This window comes from Nesoenas mayeri (assembly GCF_963082525.1).
Source record: "Nesoenas mayeri genome assembly, chromosome: 25".
Lineage (NCBI taxonomy): Eukaryota > Metazoa > Chordata > Aves > Columbiformes > Columbidae > Nesoenas > Nesoenas mayeri.
Window position 1 is genome coordinate 4,027,955 of NC_137549.1, and position 19,474 is coordinate 4,047,428.

Below are 19,474 nucleotides of genomic sequence, written 5' to 3' on the forward strand. Positions count from 1 at the left end.
TAGAAAGAGAAACCCAATAACGCTTCGTTTCCCCACCGAGCTGGAGCCCCCCCTAAAATCCGCATTACTCCCTGCAGCTCATGGGGTCCCAGCCTGTGTTTGTGGCCCCTGCTCCGCTTCACCAGGCGCCTCTTTCTCCTCTCCCAGCAAAGTAACCCCCCTGGCAGGGGGGGCACAGCTCCTGCCATCCCACGAGGCCCTAAACTACACATTTTGCTCAAAAAGTGGTGGTTTTCAAGTGATTTGGGAAGATGTGACACCAGGAAGGGGGACCCACGGTGTCCCCAGGGATGCTCTTTGGGTACCTGTGACACCACATTTTGGCGCACAAACCCCTTTGCTCTCCTGTACTGGTGCCAACAGCTGCACCAAGATTTAACAGGTTGGGACTTTTATTCCCTCCCAATGTGGCGGGTGCTTGGCTGGGCCAGGGGGGGTTCAGCAAGAGCTGAGGAGTGAGGGGCTCCAACAGCAGAGGAACCGAAACACCAGCGCGGAGACCCCCGGCAGCTGGGGCACGAGATGGACACGCGAGTTTTGGTAGAAAGGACACTGGCGACCTGTTCTAACCAGAGAGCTCCTCCTTGCTCGAGTCCCACAAGCGAAGGCGCTGCAGCTGCCAGGGCTCCAAAACGGGTGAATCAGCCTCAAACCTTCCACGGAGAGCACCGGGTCCCCCCATACCTGCGCCAAGGGCTGTGAGACCAACCTCCCAAATCAGCTGGTGACACGGTCCTGCCCTACCGCGAGGAAACCTGCGGATGAAGGAAAACGGCTCCGGGGTGCTGGAGGAGGGAAAGAACACTTTGAGGCTTGAGGTGGTTGAGGGAAGCCCAGCCAAGGCAAGCCTGCGGCTCAGGGTAGAGCCGAGCAGCAGCAAGGTGGGACATTATGTCCCTGTTCAGGGGAACCGCAAGATGGGGCGAGATAAAGTACGCCAGCAGCAAGCTGCCCGGCATCGAGAAGGCACGGGGAGGGTGAAGGGTGTGCGGAGGAGCCCCAGGACCAGGCCTTGTCCCTCCAACTCAATGCTCAGCTCCTGCAGCGCCAGTTGAAAGGATGTTCCTGCCTTCTCACCCCTCGTCTACCCGCTCAGCTCCAGGGCACAGGTCTTGAAATGCTTTTGGAGCCACTAGAAATGAAGCTGGACCCAGAGAGCGGCAGGAGGAAGAAGAACTTGGCAGCCGTGGATGAGAGCACAGAGAAGGGGCTGGGATCTGGAGAGTCCCGGGGAGAGGGAGGGGGTTGCATAGGATTTCACAGGGCAAAGACCTTGTGCAAGCTTGTAGGAGGGAAAAGAAGTGTTGCTATTGCTGGTGATGAGCAGGGACGGGGCCTTCCAGTGGCCACAGTTTGCTCCGGGTGAGCCAGCACGGCACCACGGGGGCTGGGGGCTTGTCCTGGCCCCAGCTTTGCTTCACCCCTCATTCTCAGCTGTTCTCTAAAACCCCAGGCCAGGGCCTTGCTGAACTGGAGCTGGCACAGGATCACCAGCACACCACACAAATAGGACCATGGGCACTGATGTTGGCCACATCCCCAAGGGAGCGAAGCTCAGGGACGTCGGGGACGGGGGGTCCATCTCAAGTCTGAATTGCCCCAAGCCCGAAGGCTCTGCTGGCTTCAGCAGGCACATGTATGAGAGCGAAGGACCTTTGAGAGCGTCTTCCGCACTGAACCTGATATCGCTGACCCTGGGGAAACCCCAGACTGATTCTGTCCTTCCTGTTCAAATGCTACAGAGCAGCAAGCGCAAAACCTCTAGGAACCCGTCTCGCCACCGACCCACGGGCCAGGGGACAAAGCCGTTCACTGAAGTCACAGCTGGGGAGGTTTCACATCACGTTTCTGCGGCAAAAACCCCAACTGCAAAGCAGCCAGAGCCCTGAGGCACACGGAAGGGGCAGCAAGCTGTCCCCACCGAAGGGGGCTGACACGGACCCTCTCCCCACGGACAGATGTGGATTTAGCGGTTCCCAGCTAACTTGACTGCCCCGATTCCTGCAAAACACCTGCCCTGGCTCCCAGGCTGGAGGTCCGTGCAGATCGGAGGGGCACAGACTGCGATCCAGGCGTCCCCAGCCCTGTCTCTCTCACCAACTTCCCTCCCTGTAAAAGCTGGGGAGCAGAGAGCCCGAGGAGACGCTGGCAAATACCCGGAGCTGAGCTCCAGCCAGGTTTGGCTGGCGGGTCGCACGCAGGGGAGCGGCTGCCGAACCGGGGGGTCGCTGGAGTTTTGCTCCCTGGGGTCCGAGGGGGCAGGCTGCCACAACCTCTCACCGCTACCGTGAGACCATCAAGTCTCCGGGAGGCCGCAGCTGTTTTGCTCTGGGGTGAAAAGCAGGCGAAAAGGGAGAAAGAACAAAAAACATCTGCAGTTATATACTGTTAATAAACTGGATTCCAGCCCCTCACCGGCGCCTGGCAGCACACAGGCTGGGATGTGCAGAGGCTGCTTGAGGGGGGAAACAGAGTAGGTCCCTTGGGCGAGGGACCTGAGGACGGCACCCCCGTCATGCAACAAGTGTCTCATGGACCCCGCTTCTGCTGTTGGACTGTGATGTGTCTCAGCTACTGCGCCCTGGACAGAAAAAACCCAGAAAACGCACATGGGGAAAGCGGCTTCTCCTGATTGTGATGAAGGACCTTTGAGGGGGCCCTGTGACCACCAACGATGAGGGACACACAGCCCAGGAGAAGCTGCTCATGCAGGGCTGAGAGAAGGAGCAGAAAACCACATGCCGCCCTGCAGTACATCACCCACCCAGGACACCTCTCTGTACGGGACCGCCGGCGACGCAGAGAAGCAAATTTGGGGAGAAAAAGGATCTAGAGCTGAATGCCAGCAGCACTGTGGGCTGGAGAGTGCACAGACCCCATCCCTCTCTACCCACGACACCTAAAGACCAGAGTTTCATCGCAACAGGCTGATATTTCAAGGCTGACCTGGTGGTATTTTGGGCACAGCACCTCGTTTTCAGAAGAACCACTTTCCCTGGCAGGTTACAGGCACCACGTTCATGCTGAGCCAAAACACTGGGTGACCCCAAATCTTTTTGTCCTTGCTCCTGGAGAGCACGATGGAATGTGAAACACCCTGAGCCATCAAGGCAGCTCCAGGGCACAGCACCATCAGCCCCCAACACATTTCCTGCTGGAGGAACCAAGATCTCCAAAGGTGGCAACAGGGGTATGTGCTCAAGGACCAACATTCAAGCTTTGCCAAGGAAGTTCCCTGGTTTTCTGTCAAGAAAACAACATCTAAACCACCTAAACGCAGATAAAAAGCCCCATCTCTCTTGCAGTGTTTGGTGGTTTGGGGACGATGGGGAAAGCTCTGTCCCACCATGACTTGGAGGGGACGAAGGACTTCAGCAAAATATTGAACAAATCATAAATCTTCTCCAATTTCCAATTTGTCAAGTGTCTGGATTTTTCTTTACTACAATCTCTTTTTTCTTTAAATCCCGCTGTACGTGACTGCCACCTCAAATTCTTGTTGCAAAACTAAAGTGTTGGGGAAGCACTTTCTCATTTTTTTGTACCGTTTCACACTCGCCAGGGTTGGGACATCGCTCCATCCCTCCCCGGCCCTGCGGTGGTGACACTGAACCCGCAGAAAACCCCGAGCAGCGAGTGCCCTCCCACCCCAGCACCATCCTGAGGATGGGACAGAGATGCTGGTGGGATGGAACAGCCTCTCCCAGCCAGCGAGTCCCCAGATCCCACCTCAAACCACCAACTGGGGTTTTCCAAGCGCCTGGAGCCAGCCGATGGGGTATGGAGGCACAGTGAGCCCTTCCTGTGCATTTTACCACCCCTAGACTGAAATTCCAGTGTCTGAAGCACAAGAAGATGCCTGAGGAAGACAAGGACCTGCCTCATGGGGACACAGCTGTCACACACGGAGGAAAACCTCATCCGTCTCACGCTGCTGGGTGCTTAAGCAGGCGGAAGAACTCAAGGGAGGGAAGAGCATCATAACGTGACGAGCTAATTAGGCAGAAACTCCTGTTGACACAGGTGAGAAGAACGTGTGTCCCGGGGTTGCAGGAAGCTGGAACTGCTGCGGTCTCCGGTCTCACCCTGCAGAAGCACTGGTGGGAGCAGGGAAAGCCTGAAGCACCCCAAAGCCCCAGAGCTCGGCTGGACCTTGGTGAGTCCTGTGGCAGCGCCGGGGCCGCAGGGACAGATGGTCCCGTCTGTTCCCACACTCGTGAGCGGTTCCTTCTTGAGGTGCTACAGGGGCTGAGCCCGTGGGACTCGGGTGCAGGCGGGAGATGAGCAAAGTCCTGAGCACTTTCAGCGGCTTTGCTGGAGGACGAAGCGCAGCTATGAGCGCGGAGGAAGTTATGCCAAAGCCCGGGGCTGCTGGAAGTGCCGCAGGACCTAACCCTATTCCAGTTGCTCTCCTTCTCGGTGCCAAAGCAACGCAGCTGCCTCAGAAGAACAGGCCAAAGAAGCAGAGGCACCCTGCTGCTGGGCTCCTACAATACTCATTGTCCCCTCGACCCCCTCCGGCCACCAGCAGCCCCTGAACCGTCCTGCCTGACACGACTCCGCTGGGCAGCAGCCGCCGCAGCCTGAGAGCGTCACAGACGCTGCGCTGGGATTTACCATCTCCCGAGGAGCGGCCTCACCTGCCTGCAGAGCTGGGAAAGAATCGGGCACGAAACGTTTCAGAAAGGGAAGAAACAAGAACACATTTCCCGGTGGACTCTTTTCCATTGCCAACTCCAGAACGGCAGCGGCAGCTCAGCACCACTGAGCAGCTATTTGTTTGCTCCATCACCTCGTGGCTAGGCTGTTGGGGACTTTTCTCCCGCTGAGCTGCTCTGGAGTGACATTGGGAAGCCCTTAGGGTGAAGGCCTTGATGGCCCAGCTTGGCTGCTGGAGCAGGACAGGCACTTGCTGCTCCCCTCCTTTCCAGCACCCACGTACAGGTGACAGTGGCCACTCTGTGTCCCCATGGCGAGCCAGGTGGCGATGCCGAGCTGCATTTGCCTCCAAGGATGCTATGGAGATAAGGCAGTGGGCAAAGGTGCGGTGTGAAACCATCCCTCTCTTCCACGGTGCAGGGAGAAGCGGTGAGGAGCCAGGGATCCTGCTGATGCTCGGCAATTGCTGAGTGCCGGAGCGAGTGCACGGGCTGGGGAGCTGCTCCGCGTTCTGCTGCCACCTTGGGCTCTGCTGCCTGTCACCACTGTCCGTGGGTCCATCTGCTGCAATGTTGCTGTGTGTCCTGCCTCAGCCTTGTCCCTGTGGCTTTGTTCCATCCGTCTTTGTTCAGCGCTGCCCTGGCAGTGCCTCTGCCAGCGGGCGTTTGCTCAGATGTGCGGGCAAGAGGCATCTTCCTGCACCCTGGGCTTTCCTCTTGCATCCGTGGTGCTTCTTTGGTGATCGTGAAAGCGCCTTGGTCCCTCGATTCTCTTCCACCTCCTTGTCCTCCCCATCCTGACGCCCTGGGACAACCGTGGGGCATCTCCTCTGGCAGGACCGTGTTCCGCAGGATTCTCAGGGAGCAAAGCAAATCTCGCAGTGCCCTGATGGAGCTCGGTCACCCCCCAGGAGCAGCACTGAGGGACACAGCTGTGACTCGCTTTGCTGTTTAACTTCCTTTTCCCACATCAGAAGTGGCCAAAGCAAAGAGATGGTGAATTCAGCATGAGTTTGGTTTGTTTTTGCAATGGAAGGTACAAGCCAGGCGAGGAAGAACATTCCCTCACTGCAGTTACATTCGCTTTTAGTGGCTTTCAGAGCCGAATCTGAGAATTCCTCTCTTTATATCCAGTCTCTCTTAATACAATTTTAATATTCTGGTTGATCCTAAAGATGCAACGTTAACTATAGAAACAGCAGCAGAAAAGCGTGGGGTACAAGACATTTTTTTATACAAAAAAAATTTCTTTTTGTTGCTTACAAAACATATGCAAAAGAAGCTAAAAAAAACCAAAAGGCATTGCTATTTGTTCTACATAAAAAATCTCATAACTAATGTTCTTTTTTTAAAAAAAAGAAATATCAAGCTTAGGCACAATTTTGCTGCTGGCTGCTTGTGAACAAGCCAAGAGAACACGCCACCCTCTCCTAACTGAGTGATATGTATTGACTGTTCCGCACTTTATACTTAAGGCAATATTTTGTTTTCGTTTTGTTTTTGACAAAGTGTTTTTTTCCACCCCTTACGTCATGCCGGGATCCGTCCACGTGTGTCAGTATTAGCAGTACTTAAGTTTATGGTTTGAGAAGGTTGCAGGTCACACCAAGGGTTTTCTTCCTACAGATCTCTGTGTCCAGAGGAACAAAAAGATCTAGAAGTAATAATAATAAAACAAAAAAAAGCCTGAAGTGAGAGAAATGCAAATGAGAATAAATCCCTGTTCCTTGCGCGGGAGGAGCACAAGTCTCGCTCCTGCAGTCTCGTCTCTGCAGAAAACAGCCCCGAGGGCTCCACGTGAAGCCCAGACAGGAGCTCGCGATTCTGCCAAGACGTCGGCTTTACCTTGGTTTAAATTTTTTACGACAGCCCCAGGCACCCACTGGCGCAGGGGACACTGGGGACAATGGCCCCGGGCGCATCCCCGCAGCGCTTGGTCCAAATGGCGCTGCTGCTCCTGGACAAGCACGAGGATTTGGGGTTCCTTTAAAAATCGGGAGAGCCCAGGAAAGCCCAGGAAGAGCACTTGCCATGGGCTCACCCAGGGAATTGCACCTTTTGTGTCGTTTTTGGCCTGTCTGGGGGCCGCCCGTTCCCTCCCATGGGGCCACCAGGCAAAGGAGTTGCTCATTTCCAGTCACCAACTGGGGCAGGACTGGGAGGTGCAGAGCAGAGCTGAGCTCACACAGGGTGCTGAGAGCCCTGAAACCTCCGTCCCAGAGACGGGGCTGCCCAGAGACGAGCAAACAACGCGCGCGTGGAAGTCATTTAATAAGGCTGGTGCCAAATGAGCTGGTGCCGAAGCAGAGCCGCGTGCACCAGCTGGGACCTGGTGCCGGGATCGCAGGGTGTGGGACGGTACCTTTACATGTGTCCAACAGGGTTGTGACCATCTCCCAGACCGGGATGTGAAGCTGAAAGTGTCATCTGGGGATCTCCTGCCACTCCGGACACTTTCTCCTCTTCCCGACGCTTCAAGCAGGCGGCTTTAGGGTTCAGATTGCGCTCTAGGCCAAAAAACAGCAAGGAAGTGATGTTGGTGTGTGCAACAGCGTCACGCAGCAGCCAAAAGAGAGAGCGAGGACAGAGTCCCAGGACAGACAGATGGACCATGCGAGGGAACAGCCTCAGTGAAGCAGCTCGTTACAGTGGCCGCAGTAACTTGGTGGGACCCCCTGCTTGAGCAAAACCCCGCGCCCGGCTGGGCCAATTCAAACATGCGCTGGCTCAGAGCAAACTCCAAGAGCCTAAGCCGGCTCTCAGAGCTGAGGACTGAGTTTCCAAAGCTGCTTAATGGGATCCAGGTGCCCAATTCTCATTAAGCGTTGCGGAAAAATGGACAGAGCGGCCCCGAATCCACCCCTGGGCTGGGGCTTTGGAAAGCGTGGAGCACCCGGGGGTGCCGCTGGCGATGCCGACACGCACCCTCGCACCGAAAGCAGGAGTCACGCTGGAGATGCACACACACAGAGATGTAAGGGGAGGGAAATGCACCTGTCAGCTGGTACCATACCTCGTACTTGCTGCTCCAGGCCCAGAATGACCTGCACCGCTTGCTGTAGGATGATCAGTTTGGTCTGTGCTTTGTCCGTTTTTAAGTGCATCTGACACATGCGTCCCAGTTCTTTAAAGGCCTCGTTAATGTCCCGCACACGCACCCTTTCCCTGGCGTTATTGGCCATTCTCCTCTCCCGGTCCCTCAGATCTTTGTCCTCCAGTGACAAGGCCTCGTCTGTACTGCTGGGTTCATAGCACCATAGGGGTTAGTCAGGGGGGCGGTAGTGACTTTGGGGACTGTACGTTGCCATGCTGGAAGTGCTGCTGGCGTCCTCTGGAAACGGCTCAAACAGCCTCAATTTGCAAAGCCCGTTTGTCTTGGGCGGTTCTCCCAAGCCCCAGGAAGGTGCTGCCAGCGCGGGGCCACAGGGCCAGCTGGGGCGAGAGCGCATTGGGTCATCGCCACCGATACCTTCTCCCCACTCGGCAAAATTTCACCTTCCTGCTCATTTTTGGCCGCAAACAAAAGGTTCAAGGTGGGGGTCTCAGCCGTAAACTCTGGCTTTGTGCCCCAAGGAAAGACTTTTTGGCAGAAAGCAAATCCCTCTTTTTAAGATTTCTTTCAAAAATGCCATCTGCAGCAAAATCCTCCCAGGGAAGGTGTTTTGGGCAGCCTGGCCCACTCTTACAGGTGGTGGCAGGAGCCTCGTGCCCCCGGCTGCTGCTGAGGGTCGGTCTCGGATGCAGACACTGAATCCAAGTCTTTCGACACAGCCAAAATCACACTGGAAAGGGGCGATTTTCCAGACACGGTCAGAAGCTTTGGGAGAAGCTTTGGCAGCACCCTGGGGGTGCTAAACAGGCAGAGCTGGGGAGAAGGCAGAGTCACGCTGGCAGCACCTTGAACCGTGGTCTTGCCCGCAGCCCATCCCCTCCAAACCCCCAATTTTCTGTACAGACGACCTTTTCCCCCAGAGCAAAAATTCTTGCAACAAAGACACCTATCTGAGGAGGATCCCTGGGTGAGAGCTGGCGCTGGGACAGACTGTGGCCTTCAGCTCCAGGGGACACACGTGGGGACAAATCTTCACTGAATAGGGGCTGTGGAGTCAGAGCTGTGCGGGGGGTCTGAGACCCCCCCCAAATGCTGGCCGGCCACATGAAGGGGTAGTGATGGCTCCCCAGGCAATGTCTGCCCACTGTCCCTGACTCATCCTCTCCCCACTGCCCTGTCCCTTTCTGTGTCCCCTCCTGCCTGCCACGGTGTCCCAGCCAGCACTGCCACCTTCTCCCCAGCACGTCACGGGGCACACAAACCCACCGGTGGCACAACCCGGCTCATTCCTCTGGTTCCTGCCGGCAGGGACACGGCTCCGGGAGCGTCTCGTAGGGTACACATGGGACCCTCCGGTGACAAGGACACACGGTGCCTTGGCTGCCTTGTGCCTCGCTCAAAGGGGACACTGACCTGCCTGCTGCCCGTCCTAACACCCTTAATCTTCTCCTTCCCTGTCAGCTGCTGATGGCAGTGAAAGGATCCTTGGCTGGGCACGTGGGGACGCGATGGCCCCGGTCCTGCTGTTGGAGGGGACATGGGGGTCGGCTTCTGTCCTGCAAAACAGCCTGAAGGAAAGCCCCCAAGAAGAGACACCTTGCCTGCCTGCGCTAAGGCCTGCCAACAGCAGCACGGCACTTGGCTCACGGCCCTGGCTGCGTCCTGGAAGGGTTTAAAAAGGGACAAGCGTGGGAGACCAAAGTGAACACGGTGCCAACTCTGTCTAAGCCCCCGTCGCCCCTCAGCTCCTGCCTCCAGCCGTGAGCAGCAAGTACAAGGTAGAGAGTGGGACCACCGAGAGATCACGGCTGGGGACTGTCTGTAGGAGATCGGAAAGAACAGAACTGAAAAATAAAAAACTCAAAATAAAATAAAATAAAAAATAAAAAAAAAATAAAAAGGAAGGGGAAATTAAAAAAGAGACAGGAAAAAATATACATGTTATGAAAGGCAAAAAATTACAAACTGAAGAGAGGCACAAAGGACTCCAACATCAATGCAACAGCAGAGGCCAGCAGAGAGGAGCAGAGCCAGGCACAAACCACCGATGTGTTACAACAGCCTCTGCAGAGAGAAAGGGGTTAACCTGTGGCAGAGCCAGCCGGGAGCACATGCACTGCAGGACGGGGGACAAGCGGAGCCCCTGCCTCCCCACGCAGCGGGACCGGGACCAGCACCGCGGCACACGCGCCTGAGACAGGAGTGAGCGGAGCCTGCGCACGCCTGCCCGCGGCTCCGGGCTCTGCGAGGGACGCTCCAGCGCTCCCGGCTTCAACTGGAGACCAGTCTGGAGCAGCAGTGAGGGCTGCCCAGCACTGGGCTCGGCGTCTCCGTCCCCTTGTACAGCTCCAGCCATCCCCAGGGGTTTGCCAGCTGCCCCCAAAACTGGGGCTGCAGCGGTGGGGACAGGAGCGCAGAGAGGACAGGGCTCATGTCAGATCTGGACCCACTCTGAGAGATTTATTGGGTTTTTGTTTCTTTTTGTTTTCATTTTGCGGGTCAAGTGGCTGAGCAGAAGACCTGGCTGCAGGAAAGAGAGGACGGCGCAGGTGTCCCCTTGGGGACCAGCATGCAGCACACGCGGTGGCAGTGGGGGACAAAAGAGAGAACAGCAGGGATGCAAAAAAGGAAAAAAATAAAAAGAAAAAATAAAAGAAAATAAAAAAAAAAATAAAAGGACAATCAACAGCCTTGGGAACCCAAGGCCACAGGGGAGAGAGACAGTGCGAGGCACCACAGCACATGTCACAGGAGACAGACAGACAGACAGCCCCGTGCCGATCAGATACGTAAAATATCACCACTCCGGGACCCTCACTGACCTCTAACTTGTTGCTCCAGGTTCAGTATGACTGATACGGCCTGGTGTAGGATTAGCAGTTTGGTCTGCGGTTTTTCGCTGTTTAGGTGGAGTTGGCACATGCGTCCGAGCTCTTTAAAGGCCTCGTTGATGTCACGGACCCGCAGGCGCTCACGGGCATTATTGGCGACCCTCCTTTCTCTCTCTCTCTCGGCTTTTTGCTCTGGGGGAAGAAGATCGTCCTCCTCATCCTCATCTTGACTAATGGTTTAAAATAAGAACGAGACAGGGACATTCCTCGCGTGCACTCTCAGCACCAGTCAACTCACAGAAAAGAAACACAGGTCGAGGCACCGAGATGCCAAACCCCACGCATGTAACCACGTGTCCCTGCCGGCCCGGCGCCCTGCGCTCAGACACAGGGACACACAGCGACTTTGGATGGAAGTAATTAAGGCTCTTCTTCTGCCTCTTTTTTTGGTTTGGTTTGGTTTTAAACAACAAAGAAGCAAATCACAATGCAATTAAGGCCTGAGCTGGTTACTGGGAGGTTGCAGGGTGGCTCGGAGAAGGGCTGGGGGCCAGCACTGGTGTCCCAAGGTGGCATTTTGGGGATGACACAACCCTCTGCCGTCAGGGCAGGAGGTGGCTGCGGTCTGGCCGCAGTGGGGCGGGTGCTGCCCCTCCGGACACATCACCCCGGCAAGGTCTCCAAGCCCACGGCGAGGTCCAGACAAGGCAGCGCGCTGGATGGGCTTTACTGATCTGCTGCCACATCCCTGGCTGAATGTGACACAGGATACGACAGCGAGGACGACACAGAGCAGGGAGGAGGTTCAAACGTCTCCCTGCCCCTGAGCACTCGTCCTTCCCACACACGGGCACAAACAACAGTCTGAGCGACCCCACAGGCAGGTGCAGCTTGTGTGGCCAAGGTGTAAAGCTTCTGCTTTAGAAGCAGAACGAAGCCCAGAGGCCAAGGGGACAGGAGCCAACAGGGACGGTTCCCTGGTACGGCCCACGGTGGAGGTGGGGAACGGCGGCAGAGCAGGCTGTGCGAGGCCAGACCAGGCTCTGTGGTGGGTCACCACAGCCGTACCCCAGCCCAAACGCCCCCAGCCTGGTAACAAAGCGAAGGGAGAGACCTGTTCAAAGAGCACCTTGTTCTGTTCCGGGAGGGTTTCAGCTCCTTCTTCTCCTCTTCTGAGTTATCTGCCACCGACGTGTTCTCTTCGTCTTCCTTCTCTTCCCTCTTTATTTCGCTGTTTCCCGAGGAGATGTTGCTTCGCCCCAGTCCCCCCGACAAACCTGCTGAGGAAGCAGAAGCACATATGGAGGTTGGAGGGGCCAGACCTGCATGGAGGGTGGGGGGTCCCCAGGCCCTGTTCCTGCTGCGCAGCATCGTCACAGCATCCAGGACTCATCCTGCAACTGCAGCTGCAGCAAGAGGAGCCACAGAAGGGATCCGAGGCTGGAACAGCTCTGCTGGGGACAGGCTGAGAGAGCTGGGGTGTTCAGCTGGAGAAGAGAAGCTCCAGGGAGAACTTAGTGTGGCCTTTCCAGACTTACAAGGGGCCCAAAAGAAAGATGGGGACAGACTTTTGAGCAGGGCCTGTTGTGATAGGACAAGGGGTGATGGTTTAAACTAAAGGAGGGAGATTGAGGCTGGACATGAGGAAGGAATTGTTGCCCTGAGGGTGGTGAGAGCCTGGCCCAGGTTGGCCAGAGAGGTGGTGGATGAACCATCCCTGAGACATCCCAGGCCAGGCTGGACGGGGCTCTGAGTACCCTGAGCTGGTGAAGATGTCCCTGTCATGGCAGGGGGGGAGCTGGGGAAGCGGGGGAGGTCCCTGCAACCCAAACCATTCTGTGATTCAATGATTCTATAAGGGACACTGGAAGGGCACCAGCTCTGCCCAGCCACCACCTCCTAGACCCTCCAGAATCAGAGCCCGACCTCCCCCCAGCAGACCAGGGCGCAGGGACATCGTGCACCCAAAACTGGCAGGAAGGATGAGAACATACAGGTCAAACCTCTGCAAAAAGCTCAACGCAGACGCTGCCCTGTGGCTGCTGCAAGGAAGCAGCAGCCTTGCAAGAGCACCCACCTCCCCCCTGCTGCTCCTGGACCTGCGAGGTCATCCCAATCATGCCCCCAGCAAGGGAATCTCAAGCGTGCAGAGCTGCCTTACCGCTGAACGTGTCCTGCTGCCTGCTGAGGTCAGGGAGCGTGCTGGGCTGTGACGGAAGGGTGACGTGGTTGTGGAGCATGCTGGGGTTGCTGGACAGCCCGTCTTCAGGGTGACCTCCTCCCACCTACAGCAAAACAAGCAGAGTGAGCCCTGGGAGGGGGAAGTGTCATGGCTAGTGGGGCTGGGTGGTGTCACGGCCACAGGGCTCCGCAGACCAGACTGGGGTGGCAGCCACATGCATTCCTCGCATGGTGCCACCTCTTTGGGCACTGACATGCAGGAGAAAACAGCCAACCTGCTCCAGCACCAGCTCTGCTCTGGGGACAGCAGTGGGGACACCTCAGAAAGCAGCTCCGTGCCCTGCGCATCGGTAGGACAAGCAGAAAGCCCTGTCAGTGCTGTCGCTCCCCACCACGGTGCAAGGCTGGCACAGGGGAGAGAACACCCTGCCTAGGCTGCACGTGTGCCGTCTCCATCAAGCACTAATGTTTCTGCTACTTCCCCAGTGCCACCAGAGCAAGGGACGTCCCAGCAGCATGAACGTCACCCCAAAGGGCCTGGATACAAAGGGCAAGGATCAAGCAGCCTCTCTGTGCCTGCACCCCTGAGGCTGCACCCAGGGACCGGCAGGACCGAGCCAGGTGTGCTGCAAACACCTGCGTGTCTGCAGCCAACAGCAGTTTGCAACAGAGGACACGATTCATCGCTTCGCAGCAGTTTGGGGAGCTCAAAGGGAAGCAGAGCTGGTTCTCCAGAGAGACCAGAGCCCAGTTCTGCCAAAAATGTGCTCCTGGGGTCACCAGCCTCTGGATAAGTGGGGACCCTGGTGACCCAGCATGGGACCACAGCATCCACATGTTCGGGGCACCTTCCATGTGCATGGAGGATGCACATGCCTGCCCAAACGGTGCAAAACAGAGAAACCCTGGTGATACTTGGCTCTCTAGAACCAGCACCAGATCCCTCTCCTTCTCCCTGCACGCCCCAGGTATGGCTTCAAGCTGTTTTGATGGATTTCCATCCATGTTGCAGGGAAAGAATTGCCTTCACCACCTTTGCATGCAGGGCTTGTGCCTGAGCACCCACCACTGTGCTGAGCACGATTCAAGCCCCCTGCACAAAACCAGCAAACCACCGCACTTCTGTGCACATCACCCCTGCAAAGCTGCCAAGAGCTGTCCCAAGCTGCACCACACTGAGCTATCCTCACACCAAAAGCAACGCAATGTCCCTCTGGATGCCATGGGACACTGTGATGTGGGTCCCTGGAGCGTCTCCGCCAGCTGCCGTGACGTTCCGTGCTTACCAGGCTGGGGTGCCTGTTCCCCAGGGACATAACAGTGGCGGGGAAGGCCTGGCCCAGGCTCCCCACTGTGGCATTGTGCGCTGGTGCTGAGCCCAGGAGCCCGTGCATGTCCCCGTGGTTGCTGGGCATGGCAGCTGTCTGGCCCACGGCGTGATTCCGCAGCACATGGATGGCTTCGTCCAACCGGTCTTCCATTTTGTTTTGCTTGAAGGGCAGGAGAGAGAAATAGGTCTGTGTTAACACCTGTAAAGCCAGCAGGCTGCTGTCTGCACTAAAGAATGGTTGTTGGCAACCATACACCCAACTAATGCGGGGCAGGTACAGGGAGAAATATTAACAACCCCCGAAGCCATCAGTGCCGCTCCCTTAAGGCATGAGGGGTCACACAAGCAGAACCACTCTGGAAAGGGCAGCAAAAACTAGACAGAAATCTGGTGTCCAACCAAATGTCCATCCACCAGCTGACAATCCTCCTTCAGGCCCCAGATGTTTGGGGAGAGGAAACGGCCTCAAGTTGCGCCAGGAAAGGTTCAGACTGGATCTTGGGAACAATTTCTTCCCCAAAGGGCTGTGGGGCATTGAACAGGCTGCCCAGGGCAGTGCTGGAGTCACCATCCCTGGAGGGCTGGACAGACGGACATGAGGTTCTCAGGACATGGGGCAGTGCCAGGGCTGGGGGAACAGTTGGGGGCTCGTTGATCTTAAGTGTCCCTTCTAACCAAAATGATTCTGTGATTCTATGATTCACCCAAAGCCCTTTACCGCCCAGCGCACGAGGGATGGAACAGGAAAGAGACAGATCTTTTGGCGACACTTACTAAAGTGTGGAGGCTCCCTTCGTAGCTGGGAGATAAGGCACCCTGCCCACTCGCTCGCGACCACTGGGATGTGCCTGCAAAGAAACAGGGAGAGAGCTTGGGACCAGGTACGGCTGCCGCTAGATGGGGCTGGAAACTGGGCCACTACATGGCACCGCACAGGCCACTGTGGCACAGGGACAGTGACACTGCGTGTACAAAGCCAGCCAGGGGTTTTTCCCCAGCTCCCCATCACCACCTGGCATTGTGTTATCTTGCCAAGATGCTGCGAGGGGACATGCTCTGACCCCACATGCCTCCTGTGGAAATCTCTGCTCAGCCCCTGCTGTGGGCTCATCCCCACTTTGCCTTAGCAGGGAACTGAGCTCAGCCCTTCCGACCTCAAGAGGTTTTTAAATGTACAGCTTGGCAGCGAGCATCCCAACCTCCGCGGAGCAGCAGGCTGGAGTGCGAACGTCACTCTGCACCGCAGGCACCATGGAGCTGGGCAGAAATTAGAGCTCTCCTGCTGACGGGAGCACAGACGGGTTTTCATTGGGTGCTGAAAATGGCTTTTAACTAGTTGGTTCCTCCTCAGTTCCCACTGTGCTGCTCCCACGAGTGACAGAACCAGGGACAGGCTCTCCAAACCAGGACACATAGGGGCACGGATCGAGTGGAAGTCTCAGGAGTGGCAGCGATGCTTTGGCTCAAGTGCCCAGAGCTGCTACCGTGTGCACCGGGCTCGTGTCTGCAGCTAAAACCCCTCTGCAGAGCAGAGCCAGGCGCAGGCAGAGCCATCGCACCCGCAGACGCGGTGCCACCGTACCCGGCACTGCGCAGCTCCCAACAGGGGAGAAGCTACAACTGCTTAAAGCAGACGGACACGCAGCTTCACAGGAGACATTGAAAAATTATCTTCAAGTTTGCTTGTCCTCCCTTGCTTTTAACAATAAAGGGGATTTGGCGAGATTGCCAAAAGCATCTTTAATGAGGGTTTGGGAAGTTCAGTGCCTCAGATCTCCTGAAGCAAACCCGACATCCCCCTTCAGACAAAGAGCGTCATTTTTCACCTACCTGCAAGGCCCTGAGGGGAGCCAACCGGGGTAGAGGGGTTTGATGAGAAGTTATTGCTAGAGTGATCAGGGGAATAAATCTGAAGGGACAGAAGCAGGACACAGTCAGCAGAGCCCACCCCTGCGTCAGTGCCCCTGACCAGCAGCTCCGCCGAGCCCAGGACCACCCGTGGCATCTCCCTTCCCAACCAACACCAGCTCCAAGACAGTGTGCCGGGCCAGCCTCATTCCCCCAGCTGCCAAAAGGTGCTTTTGCACAGTGCCAGGACTCTATGGCAGCAGAGAATTGGGAAACACCCCCACCCCCAGAGGTTGCTGTGTTTTTGGGGTGCATTCACCCAAACTTCTCAATTTGCCCATCCTCCCCACTGCCCAGAGGGTCCCTGTGACAGAGGGAAGGTCCCACGCTGTGACAGGACAGGGACAAGTATCTGCAGAAACCCTTACTGAAGCTAGTGCCTTCCCAAGCGCATCTCCCGAGCTCCCCGCTGTGGTTCCTCTGTTACCTGCCAAGAGACGACAAGGATGTCACTGCCAGGGTGCCAGAGACCCACACGAGACCTTCTCTGAGACTGGAATTTCTTATTGCTTTGCTTGAAAACTCAACAGACATCCAGCTCAGAGCAGCCCGGACAAAAGGACATGTGCCCCAGCAGCTTTCCTGGGCTTGCACAAATGTCTTTGTAAAGCTGCTGGGTTGAAGGTGTCACCATCAGCAGCAATCAAATGTCTGCTGCAGCACAGTCCTGTTTTCACAGGGCATTTTAAGCCCCTACAATCCCAAACTTGCTTCCCCTCCTCTAAACAAGGGTTTTTCTAAGAATAAAGGTCAGGATCCTCATTTTCAGGGGAACACGAGTTCATTTCAGTAACAGGTTTTGTAACAGGTTCAGCAGGGCTAGAGATTAAAGCACTCAGGGGTTTAACGTGGTATCCGAATATATCTATTCCGGGTTTAGACAAACAGCTTCACACATACTCCGCCTTCCCGCAGTGCAGGTGCAAATCCCTCCTGCAGCTCACTGAAGCCACAGCACCTCCAAGAGATAATGTCACAGGTCCTGGTCTCCTCCCAGAGCCACCAAGTGAGGTGTAAACCCCCAAAACCAGCCCCTGTTCCCCTGCTACAGCCTGCCCAGGTACCCATCAGCAATAACCTCGCTGCCTCTCTTCCTCATGCCGTAACTGCATGGTGGGTGACACCCAAGGGACAAAAAGTGCCTGGGTACACTGGACATTGATATCGCAGCCCCGAGCATCAGAAGTTTGCACAAGACTTTGATTTTCCAGTTCAGCCCCTGTGTGGCAGCAGAACAAGGGGGGTGACGCTGGGGACAACTGTGTGCCCATACGTACCCATCATAGTGTCCGTCCCGCTGATGGGAGGTGTGTGGCTGGAGACCCCATACGGTGTGGAGGCAGAGGAGAAGCCGGACACGGAGGGCAGCCCGCCGTTCACCTCTCCTGAGTGCAGCTGGTAGTTCTGCCAGACAGGGGAGAGGGGTGAGACGTGTCCCCAAAAGTCCCCCCTGCCGGCAGCTGCCCCAAGCTGGGGTGAGGTGACACAGTGTCACTGAGCCGAGCCCCTAGCCTGCCCACACGGACACGTGGGGACACGGAGGGACAGATTACCATGCGTTCGTGCTGATGTAAACTGTTGAAGCCGCTGGCCTGCGGGAGCGGGGAGGAGGAGCTGCCCAGCATGGCACCGTAACCCGACTGGCTCATGGCACCCGCGGAGCTCCACAGGTCAGGCGAGTTGTGGAGCCCGTCTGGAAGGAAAAGCAGAGCTGAGGGACCGTGTCTGTCCCCACCATGTGCCGCCCACAGTGAGCACCACTGAGAAAATCAGAGCAGTCTGGGGGCTGGTTTGTGTTTCGTGAGCTCCCCATCGCTGTGCAATTCCTCCCGTCACCGGTACCAGGCCAGGCACCCGCTGCACTCCGCCCAGGATTGTTCATAACTCACCTGCCATATAAAAAGCCCCGGGATATACAGTGCTGGGAGGTTTCGAGGGCGTATATCCAGCTGGATCCCTGCTGTAGTCGTCACCTGAGTTGGATGGATACACCTGTGGGGCAGGAAAAAGGGGGTGAGAAGTGCTTGGCCCCTCCATTGCCCCACATGTCACCCACCCCATGCATAGAATTGTTTTGTTTGGTAAAGCTCCTTATGATCAATGAGTCCAACCATAACCCACCCCGGCACTGCGCCACGTCCTGAGAACCTCATGTCCGTCTGTCCAGCCCTCCAGGGATGGTGACTCCAGCACTGCCCTGGGCAGCCTGTTCCAATGCCCCACAGCCCTTTGGGGAAGAAATTGTTCCCACATCCAACCTCAACCTCCCCTGGCGCAACTTGAGGCCGTTTCCTCTCGTCCTGTCGCTTGTCACTTGGGAGCAGAGACCAACACCCTCTATGCTACAACCCCCTTTGCTTTCATCCACGGCACCAGACGCCAGAGTGACTCCCACAGTGAAACTGGGGGAACCGAAGCAGCTCAAAGTCACGGTGATGGCACCAAACGCGAGGAGCGGTGCAGAGGATGCGGTTGTCACACAGATGTGTTCCCTCTGCCTTCCCGTAACAGCGCAGATCCCACCGGCAGGAATTTCAGCTCTCTGCTCTAGTTCCTTTTCCTGCAGTTATAACTTTTCCTTGGTAACCACAAGAGCCATTGTTCCTGTGTGCTGACCCACGGGCTGGGTGGTGGTGATGGGGTCGGCGAAGATTTGGGACCTGCTCAAACCCTTCACGAAAATCAGCCCGTCCCGCTCGAGGGGAAACTGAGGAAAGGGATGGGGATGCTCTCAGACACCTCTGGGCCAGATTTCTGTTAGCGCCATTATTTAACAGCACAGCAAAAGAAAAGGCTTTTTTATATTCTTCTCAAATAACCAAACCCATCCTAGAAAGCCCTTACCAAAAATCACCCTGTGCCAGCGCAAAACCACACTGTTTTTTTCTATTTTCAAGCAGAAATTCAACACGCAAAGAAACTGAAACACCCCTCAAAATGACATGAGAACTTTGGTTACGGCTTATTTTCACCCCTCATTGATTCATTCTGAAACTGCTAATAATTTCTGGTTTACACCCAGCCGCAAGCAGGGGGTGCAGGGCTGGCAGGGCCCTGGAACGCAACCTGCCCCCCGTTTCTGTTTCCCCACACCCAGCCGGCTCGTCCGACCCCTCACCCGGTGAGAAGAGGCAAAATTATTCTCTGTCAATGCAACTGGCCAGAACACCACGAATTACTTCTTTTTTTTTGGTGGGGTGTAATAGAAAACAGGGGTCTTTTTGTTAAAAAGAGAGCTCTGAAAAGTAGTGAATTCACTTAAATATATTGCTCTATTTTCCCCAGGTTCCCACTCTCAGAGCAGATTCTCTTGAAGCCGGGGGGGGCTCAGAGGTCACAGCTGGAACCTGAAGGGCAACGGGGAGCTGAAAGCAACTTGTGGGTATCAGTGCTACAGATTGGGATTGGGGAACTTGTACAATAAAATTTCAAACAGATTTAATAAAAATAAAGAGAAGGGGAATGGGAAATCCTGACAGGCGCCGGCAGCTGCCGCTCGCCCCCTGCTCACAGC

General features: G+C 56.1%; 1 protein-coding gene across 13 annotated transcripts in view; it reads right to left on the bottom strand.

Annotated features, from left to right (window-relative positions):
• Positions 1 to 5,875: 5,875 nt before the first annotated feature.
• TCF3 (transcription factor 3) overlaps positions 5,876 to 19,474 on the bottom strand; it is a 69,530-nt gene continuing 55,931 nt past the window's right edge. For 5 of the 13 annotated variants that reach the window (XM_080359481.1, XM_080359483.1, XM_080359486.1 and 2 more), the window contains exons 9-20: positions 17,850 to 17,952; positions 17,514 to 17,653; positions 17,238 to 17,364; positions 16,329 to 16,387; positions 15,883 to 15,961; positions 14,827 to 14,900; positions 14,009 to 14,212; positions 12,703 to 12,826; positions 11,671 to 11,821; positions 10,533 to 10,771; positions 7,021 to 7,165; positions 5,876 to 6,312 (exon numbers count right to left, since the gene is read on the bottom strand). In XM_080359481.1, coding sequence (XP_080215607.1) covers positions 7,023 to 7,165; positions 10,533 to 10,771; positions 11,671 to 11,821; positions 12,703 to 12,826; positions 14,009 to 14,212; positions 14,827 to 14,900; positions 15,883 to 15,961; positions 16,329 to 16,387; positions 17,238 to 17,364; positions 17,514 to 17,653; positions 17,850 to 17,952 — 1,443 coding nt within the window. In that variant the 3' untranslated portion in view covers positions 5,876 to 6,312; positions 7,021 to 7,022. Of the gene's footprint in view, positions 6,313 to 7,020; positions 7,166 to 7,671; positions 7,899 to 8,385; positions 8,524 to 10,532; positions 10,772 to 11,655; positions 11,822 to 12,702; positions 12,827 to 14,008; positions 14,213 to 14,826; positions 14,901 to 15,882; positions 15,962 to 16,328; positions 16,388 to 17,237; positions 17,365 to 17,513; positions 17,654 to 17,849; positions 17,953 to 19,474 lie in introns of those variants that run through there. The other 8 variants (XM_080359485.1, XM_080359488.1, XM_080359487.1 and 5 more) reach the window with 8 other exon arrangements.